This window comes from Fundulus heteroclitus, chromosome 23 (assembly GCF_011125445.2).
Source record: "Fundulus heteroclitus isolate FHET01 chromosome 23, MU-UCD_Fhet_4.1, whole genome shotgun sequence".
NCBI classification, from domain to species: domain Eukaryota; kingdom Metazoa; phylum Chordata; class Actinopteri; order Cyprinodontiformes; family Fundulidae; genus Fundulus; species Fundulus heteroclitus.
This window is the reverse complement of record NC_046383.1, coordinates 959,746-969,035: the sequence shown is the minus strand read 5'-3', so window position 1 is coordinate 969,035 and position 9,290 is coordinate 959,746. Positions and strand designations below refer to the sequence as shown.

Genomic DNA, 9,290 nt, shown 5'->3' with positions numbered 1-9,290 from the left:
AAATTGGGTCAAGAACTGTCAACGCAATATTAAAAATTGGAACCTGTTTATCCAGACAGGAGAGAATAAGAGTTGCTGTTTCCTGTCCAAACATTGTGTCACAGTACAATGTCCACATGGGAGGAGTTGACCTTGCTGACATGATGGTGGCCTTATACCGCACTCCTGCAAAGTCCCACCGGTGGTACCTGGGCCTCTTTTGGCAAATGGCTGATATAGCCATCAACAATGGATGGCTTCTGTATCGCCGAGATGTCCAAAGCATTGGTGTGCAAAAGCACAAAGCTCAAGGTATTCAGGCTGGAGGTTGCAGATGCCTATATCCACAGTGGAAAGAAGAAGAAAAGGCCTTCCAAAGGGGGGGGGGGGGAGAGAGAATGTGCACAGCCCCACTAGATGCATACAAAGGCCAACAACCCCGAGACCCATGATTGATGTCCGCCATGATCAAGTGGATCACTTTCCAGCTTTCACAGACAAGGGAAGGTGCAGGCTTTGCCCAGTAGGATAGACAACAATCTACTGCACAAAATGTGGTGTTCGTCTGTGCATCGTCACTGGGAAAAATCCACGGAACTGCTTCCAAGCGTTCCATAAAAAATTAAATATAGAAAGGAAATGAGGGGAATTGTTCATAGAGTTCCCATCATTATGGAAAACCTGGCCCCATAAAACTTCCTCCAGTGTTCAGTTGTGTATGCAAAATTAAATTGCTGTGTTGTTTTGTTTTTATGTAATCTTTAGTGCACAAAAAGTTAAATATGTTCCGTTTTTGTGTAACTTTGTTATGAGATTACTAAAATTGGAGTATTGGTAAAAATTTAAAAAATCAACTTTAGAAGTGCTATGTGTAATGTAAATGACCAAGGAATACAACAATGTATGGGTTGAGTAGTCGTCTGGCAATCAGAAGGTTGTGGGTTCGATTCCAGCTTCCCCTTGCCACGTGTCGATGTCCTGGGCAAGGCGCTTAACCCCAAATTGCCTACCGAGCTGCGTTTCAGTGTATGGGGAGTGTTGGCCTAGTGGTTAGAGCAGCACGCTTGCACTCAGCGAAGGATGCAAGTACCTGGTTCGATCCCCAGAACCTGCACTCTGGGTCCCTGAGCAAGACCCTCAACCCCAGAACGCTTTGCGGGCGCCGCACATGGCAGCCCACTGCTCCCCAAGGGTGATGGGTTAAAAGCAGAGAATAAATTTGGTTTCAATGTATGTTTCAATGACAATAAAGATGATAATATTATTATATATAAATTTTGAATGTGGAAATATTTCACTTAGGGCCTAAGGAGATGAGTGATACAATTTAATTATTTTTTGCAACTTATTTTCCACTCCTGCCTGTTTAAGGGTTAATAACCAATTTTAAAATACAGTACATAAACAGAAATATATAATGCAAGTTTTAAAAAGTAAATCTAAGGATGAAAGTTTACTATTTAATCATCTTTCTTAGGACACTTGATGCATTAAAGGCATACAATGCAACATTTTTCAGTTAATTATTGTGTTCCATACCGTTTTGGATGATTAAATGAGTCATTTCAGGTCGAACAAAGGTTTTCTCGGCCGCCCTGGTGGTCTGTGGGGGAAATACCGTACTTGCAATTGAAGGGGCCCTCGGCCCGCACCCACAGGCTCAGAAGTCTCGTGCAAGACCGCGAGAGTCGGTCTTGCTTTACTGCGAGAACTCCATGTGTTTTTGCCCTGCCATTCACTTTATGTTGGCGAGGTGGTAGCGTGAGTTTGGCGAGGCGGCCGCCTCGCCAAGATTGCGCGGCGGGAAACCCTGATATTCATACTTTCACTGTGTTAGTCATTGTTTGTACTGCCGTTTATCGAGTTTTCGTTGTGTTCACCTGTCTGCTAAGCTCAAATCAACCGCGCCTGGCTTGACGGAGAAACCAGAACAGCTGAGCATCTTTATGACAGTGCACTTTTACTTTCGCCCTCTGGGGGGAGCCTCGCTGGAAAATCAACCCCAGTTGCGTAGTATACCTTAAGTACAGAGCAGACTGTATTTCCTGAGGAGGCTTAGATCCTTGAGGGTTTGCAGCAAGATGTTGCAAATCTATGTCTGTTGTGGTGAGTGTATTCTCCTCTGCCACCGTCTGTTGTGGTAGCAGCATCAGAGCAACTGACTTAAAGAAGTTCAACAAGCTAATAAAGAAGGCACGCTCTGTTTTGGGGATCCTTCTAGAACCCCTAGAGATGACTTTGCCAACAAGGATTTTTCATAAAATGAAGGAAATTATGGATAACCCTAAGCTTTCCTCTTGATCAGACTCTTGTACAACAACAGAGTGTCTTCAGTAAGAGGCTTCTCCAGAACCGATGTAAAACAAACCTGTACAGGCGATCCTTCTGCAAATGACATCCCAGGACAGAGCTGGCTCTCCTAATGAGCTTATCCAGCCACGTCCTCTCAGCTACAGATAAGCTGCTGCTCTAACAGACCACTCCATAGAAGATGGCCGATGCCACCACAGAGTTAAGGAAGGTCTTCAGGAGTGCTCCCTGTACTCCAAAAGACCTCAGCCTCCTCAGCAGGTAGAGTCTACTCTGACCCTTCCTGTAACAAGCATCAGTATTATGAGTCCAGTCCAGTTTATGGTTGAGGTGAACACCCGGGTACTTATAAGAGTCCACGATCTCCACATCAGTTCCCTGAATATTCACCTGTGTCAGTGAGGTGGGTCTTTGCTCCATCTAGCATGAGGTGGTTATGCTGGCACCGGTCTACATAGCTCTGGAGCCCCTGCCTGTACTGTGACTCATCTTTATCTGTGATGAGACAGACTGTGGCAGACTCCTCAGAGAACTTCTGCAGGTGGCAGCCTGGTGAGCTGATGGAGAAGTCTGCAGTGTAGAGGGTGACCAAAAATGGTGCCAGCACATTTCCCTGCAGTGCTCCCGTGCTGCAGATCAACTTGTCAGAGACAGAGCCCCGTGTCCTCAAATACTGCGGTTGACCAGTGAGGTAGTCCAGTACCCACTGGGAAAGTTGATGATCCACTACTGACTGCTCCTGCTTGTCCTTCAGGAGTCTTTATTGGATGGTGTTGAACACACTGGAGAAATCAAATGACATGATCCTCACCGTGCTTCCAGGATTCTCCAGGTGGGCCAGAACTTGGAGCAGCAGGTAGATGAGGGCATCATCCACCCCGATGCCAGGCTGGTAGGCAAACTGAAAAGGATCCAATGAAGACCACCAGGGGGGTGAAGATGGTTTAAGATCAGCCTCTTGAGGGTCTTCATCAGGTACGATGTTAGTGCTACCGGCCTGCAGCTGTTGAGATCTTTGGGGTGTGCAGGCTTAAGGCCCATTCATACCCTACGTTTGGCCTACACGTCCGTATTTCTGTCCGTACGTTCTATCCGTTGACTCCTTCATACCTCCGTCCGTTGAGGTGCGCAATAACCAGTATTTCCTCTAAGTGGCAGTGCTGGGCGCCAATGATTCGTCACTGATCAAACACGGCGACGGTCCAAGACGTGATTTTGTTGTATTTGCTCCGTAAGTAAACTTTTTGTTTGTCCCTGTGCCCCGGTCACGACACATCATATGTGTGGGTAGTTGCAGACAAGCTCCGCAAGTCGTTCCTCGAATCCCGCCATTGTTTAAAGCCCAGAATTCTAACCTTCTTCGTGATTTTGTTGACATTTTGTACTACAAACTCAATAGCGCCCCCACCGTTTCCGGTAGTATTGCTCCGTATTGCTCCGTTTCGTCCGTAAGCGTAAGCTCCTAATTTTCGTGTCAAAGTACGGACGAAATCGACGGTTAGAACGTATGAAACACTCCACACGTATCCGTATCCGTCTTTTACGTGAGGTATGAATGGGCCTTTAGGCACTGATACTAGCAGGAGGTTTTCCACAGCTGGGGTACTTTCCTCTGCTTCAGGCTGATGATAAAGATGTGCACCATGATGCAACATAGCTCATCCACAAAGCACTTGAGGAGCCTGGAACAGTGGACCTGCAGCCTCCCTCAGTTTGGTCTTCCGCAGAATGTTGCTCATGTGGAACATTGAGAAGGATGAGGTTGAGGAGTGGGACTCATTAGTGGAGTCATCTGAAGTAAAGGGGCTGGATGACAGCTGAGACCTAAAAGATGTGCAGTTCTAAGTTTAAGAACAGGCAGGTGAGGGTGTCTGCAGCATGTAAGGCTGAGATGGAGAGGCTGGCCGGTCAAACCTCAGGAAATGCTTGTTCAGCTTATTCATCCATCTCAAGTCACATAAAGCCTAGACTTTCTATTTGTGACCCGAGATGGTATTTAGGCTTTTCCAGACTTCACTAATGCTGTAGTTTTGCATCCATGACGTCTTACCCTATCTCTGAGGCAGAGCCCAGACACCCAACGGAGAAAACTTATTTCAGCTGTTTGTATCCGCAATCTTGTTCTTTTGGTCATGACCCAAACCTCAAGACCATAGATGAGGGTGGAAATGTAGATCAATCAGTATATCGAGAGCTTCGCCTTTTGTCTCAGTTCTCTCTTCACTACAACAGACCAGTACAGCGCCTGCTTCATGGCAGATGCAGTACCAGTCCGCCTATCAATCTCCTATTCCATCTTTCCCTCATTATTGAAGACCCTGATATACTTAAACTCCTACAATTCCTCCACTTTATTTGCTAGCAATAAAAAATTTACTATGACGATAGAAGGAAGCGCGATTCTATATCTCCTCCTCCATGTCTGTTGGCTGCTCCCTGCCCAGCTGCCTCGGTTGTTCCTTCAAATCTCCTTGGGTATCTCTGGTTGAGTTCCTGGATTTCTGGATGGGTTATTAGCCAGAGCTTGCAACTGATCCCAAGAGTAAACAATGGGCTCACTCCAGTCTCTGTTGTCTGCGAGAGCAAACCCATGAAGAGAAGTATCAGCAGCAAAGTAGTCCATATAGCGGTTGCATCCATATTTGTGAAAAAGTGTAAAGAAAAACGGGATCATAGGCACTCAACTAGATTAATATAATAGATAAAAATATAAAAACTCTAGTAAAAACTTAGAAGTACAGAGTCACTGACGTGAGCTGCTAGCCCAAGCAGTGCTCCGAAAAAAAATGCCTGCATGAATGGGTAAAGCGGTTTGGAGTCGTCAGACTTGATACAACGCTATAAAAGTACAAGCCATTTACAGAGGAAGTAAAAATGGAAAAACCGGTGTGGCAGGTGTTGAGGAAAATAAATATCTTAGTTGGGGTTCCTGAGGAATGCAGAGTGTTGACTGTCTCTCCCTGTTGCTAGGTAGAATAACACATGAAGTTTTAAGGCAAGGGGGGTAGGTCATGTGGCTTGACCTTTGCAAAGTAGAAGGGTCTCTTTGTTGTAAGAGCAGATCAAACTCCTCCCAAGCATGGGAGGGACGCAGCCTTTAAAAATGTATTCAGACAAGGAAAAGTTAGACAGAATCTTTGCATCGCCATGACACAGGATGTCAGCTTGTCATGAATACCAGAGAATGGTAATGTAAACTCTGTCTCCATTCAGAATTCCTAATTAATTAAATATGCATATTACAATGTTTTACCTCTGATATGCTTTTCTAATTTATTGTCAAATCTTAAACCAGGGTAAGAATGGGCCTTTTAGAGCTAAGCAGGAGCAGGCCGGTATGAATACTACACAGGCTAGTCCAGTTTGCTATAATTTCATTGCACCAAGTCAAATTGGCCCCAACGTACTTGCATGCATTCTGACAATGTCAGGGCTGATCAGTATGACATGACCAATGATGCCATGTTATCTCCTCTCAATCCCTGACCAGGGCATGACTGAGCTTCTGGACATTTTGAGGTGCAAACTGGTGGCATAAGAAGGACCTAAACATGATGTCCCAGTCAATGATATCAATTCATTCATTCTCCAGGAACTGCCTACATACTTTTACAACACAAGGCAGGGAATTATCATGTACCAGGAGAAACCCAAGATACACACCACCAAAGAGTCTAACAATGGGTCTGAGGATTTCATTCCAAGACATAAAGGCAGTTCGGGTGCCATTGTTTATCCTTCATTGCTAAGGCAACAGTGACTCACTACCAAACCGTTAATTTGGAACAATGTTGCAGGCATAATAACATTCAACGCAGTTACTCCAGACTCTTTCATCTTTTTTACATGAGTTCAACATGATCCTGCTCTCCTCTTTGAAAAGGGTGCCAGTGCTTAAAATGCCAATTCTAGTGTTCTCTGGAAAATGCCAGTCAAGCTCCACAGTGCCATGCAGTGAGCAGAGGACCTGCTAGAGGATGTTGTGCCCTCACATGAAGGGCCCGCTGCAGTGGCCTGCTGCTGGACACTTTACAGGGCTCTGGCAATACCTGTTTGTCCTTGCACAGAGGTGCAGGAACTGGTCCTGTTGATGGGTTAAGGACCTCTGATGGCCTTGTCCAGCTCTCCTACAGTAACTGCCTGTCTCATGGAATCTCCTCCCTGATTTTCAGCCTGTTCTGGAAGACACAATAAATTCATGTGCCATCATGGTGGAGGTGGACTGCCTGTAGAACCTTTATAGTTTCCAGCTATCGCTTCATGCTACCAGTAGTGACCTTGCTGACCAAATGCAAAACTAATAAAAAGCAGTCAAGAAAATGAAGCGCGAAAAAAATGTCTAGCCTCCACCTGCAAAACTCTTCTTATTTGTGGGGCCATCTTATTGTTACCCCTTCAGTGCATCTATTGTTATATTCATTAACACCAAAACAGCTGACACTGATTAAAAAACCCCTCTACTACTTAACTGACCAGATGAATATTCCAGAAGTTTACCTGATTTAATGTTATACCCTGATTAAAAAGTGTTCCCTTAATTTTTGAGCAGTGCATAAAAACAGATTTAACCACCTTTCATTTCCCCCAGATATTCTTCTTTTTATTTCAAATTGACTGTTGTATTAAAGTTGGATTTTTGAAAACCTGATTGCATGTTCCTAAATTATATTATAATGAAAGCAATAAAATGCAGTATTACCACATGGCACAAACATGTTATTCATTGTTAAAGGAAACCTGTTTTTTAGATGAACACATAAGGAATTATGACGCGTGGTAGTGGGTTCTTCAAAACATAAACAACTTTACCATAGTTATCATCAGTGGGAAAGTGAACACACTTTCTTTCATGTGCTGGAGTGGGGAAAAAAACATGTTTAAATTATTTCCGCTGTGGTTCTAGTGTAGTGAAACCTCATGATTAAAAAGGCCAATCAAATTGTTCAGAAATTGTTCACTCCCACTCTACAAGATTATATGAGGGTTCCTCCTATCATAGCCTCTTAGTTAGATGTAGCTAGTAATGTTAATAAATACAAAAATGCTTTTCCTGTTTTATGCACTGCTTGCTCTCAGACTTGGATGTAAGTATAGATACATGTGTAATATATATATATATATATATATATATATATATATATATATATATATATATATATATATATATATATATATATCACTTCATAGCTTTACCTTTGTAAATCTTATATTTAATTTTGTGAGTAAATCTCTGTTTCTATAGAATTTTATAACAATGAGATAATTTGTGGGGTTTATTTCCAGTTTGCACAGAACAATTTAAGTTTGAGATAAAGACCGTGACTGCTGGAGAAAATGTGACCCTGACATGTCCTCGTCAGACCAATCCTCTCTACCAAGAAACATTTTACTGGATTCGCCTTGTGTCTGGAAACTGGCCTGAATTTCTTGGAGCAACATTTAACTCTGTGGACAATGAAGCTTCAAAAATTCCTCACATTCAGGCAAAACAACAACCAGGGGAATTTCTTCTTCATGTGAATAAAGCTCAGCGAAATGATACTGGACTTTACTACTGTATCAAAGTCAGGCAACTGGACTTTATATTTGTTAATGGAACTTTTGTGAAGATTAAAGGTAAAGATATGATTTATAACTGCATATTTTTACATGTGAGTAATTTTCTTCTGGTAATAAGTGAAACATGATTATTTATTTATCCAGGACAGGAACCCGATGTAACTGTTGTCCTTCAGAAGCCTCCATCTGATCCAGTTTATCCAGAAAACCCAGAGACTCTACAGTGTTCGGTTCTCTCTGGCTCTGATACAAAGACTTGTCCAGCTGATGACCGGGTGTACTGGTTCAGATCCGGATCAGATCATTCTCATCCCCGTTTACTTTATCTACAAGAAACCAGTGAAGATGACTGTGAGAAAAATCCGGTGGTTCCCTCGACACAGAAATGTTTCTACAACTTCTCTGAGACCTCTGATGATGGGACTTATAACTGTGCTGTGGCCGCATGTGGACAGATATTATTTGGAAACGGAGAAAAACTGGGGGGTATTTTGACAACTTTTCTAAACAATGAAGAAAAGGTTAGTAAAATATAATTTTCAAAATAATTGATCTCCTATTTTCTTCTTCAATTTTTATAGGTGACAAGGTACAAGGTTTCTACAAAATATTTCTTGCTGTATTATGCTCGGCTTTGGTGATAAGTCTTCTTGTAATATCTTGGCTCATTTATAAAATTAAGAAGACGATGTGTGGTTGTCGCAACGGTAATACCAGTTTCATCTATCCATTTATTGTTCTAGATATAATTGTTAGATTTCTATTATTTATTTATTTGTTTCTGCAAACAGAAGCTGTACCCAATATTGGTGATAAAGAAAGTCAGCAGGTAAGGTGTAAAAAATGTATGTAAATTCTCTTTTTATAAAATAATTGTTGTTTTTCTTGAAACTTTCCATGGTTTTTTAGATGGACGAGAAGACTTTGGTTTATTCTGCACCAACATTCAAACAGAACAAAGCAAGAAAAGGAGAAAGAAGAAATATAAAAACAGCGCCGGAGGACACGATCTACACTGATGTTAAGACACTTCGATAGATTTACTTTTCGCTAAATTGATTGAATTGTTGTTTCCCATTCCTAAAACTGGTGGTATAAATATATTTTCATCATTAAATCTGCAATATGTACAATTTCTACATCATGTATTATTTTTATGTTGGTATCTTTTTTTAAATAAAATAAACCAATTATTCATGAATCAGAATTTATTTGTTAAACATTTTATATTAGGTGCATTAGTAGTTGTAGACTTAAATCTCAGTCTCATATAAAAAAGTATTTATTATTAAAAGGAATGCATCTGTTTTAGGGAACTGCAAGACTGTTTTTTCTCAAACATTAGTTTATTTTAAGAAGCTAATTTAAAAGCTTTATTATAATCACTCTTTACGTTAACTAAAATCTTTATGAAGTCTTTTATGAGATGTAATTAATTTAAA

At 41.7% G+C, this 9,290-nt stretch overlaps 1 protein-coding gene across 1 annotated transcript; it reads left to right on the top strand.

The window, feature by feature from the left end:
- The first annotated feature begins 7,323 nt into the window (after window positions 1-7,323).
- LOC110367841 lies at window positions 7,324-8,939 on the top strand. The gene is made up of 6 exons (XM_036127237.1): window positions 7,324-7,373; window positions 7,573-7,905; window positions 7,993-8,334; window positions 8,430-8,555; window positions 8,640-8,677; window positions 8,758-8,939. Exons 1-6 carry the CDS (start codon window positions 7,331-7,333, stop codon window positions 8,884-8,886), a joined length of 1,011 nt encoding a protein of 336 aa, XP_035983130.1. The 5' UTR covers window positions 7,324-7,330; the 3' UTR covers window positions 8,887-8,939.
- The last annotated feature ends 351 nt before the right edge of the window (window positions 8,940-9,290 follow it).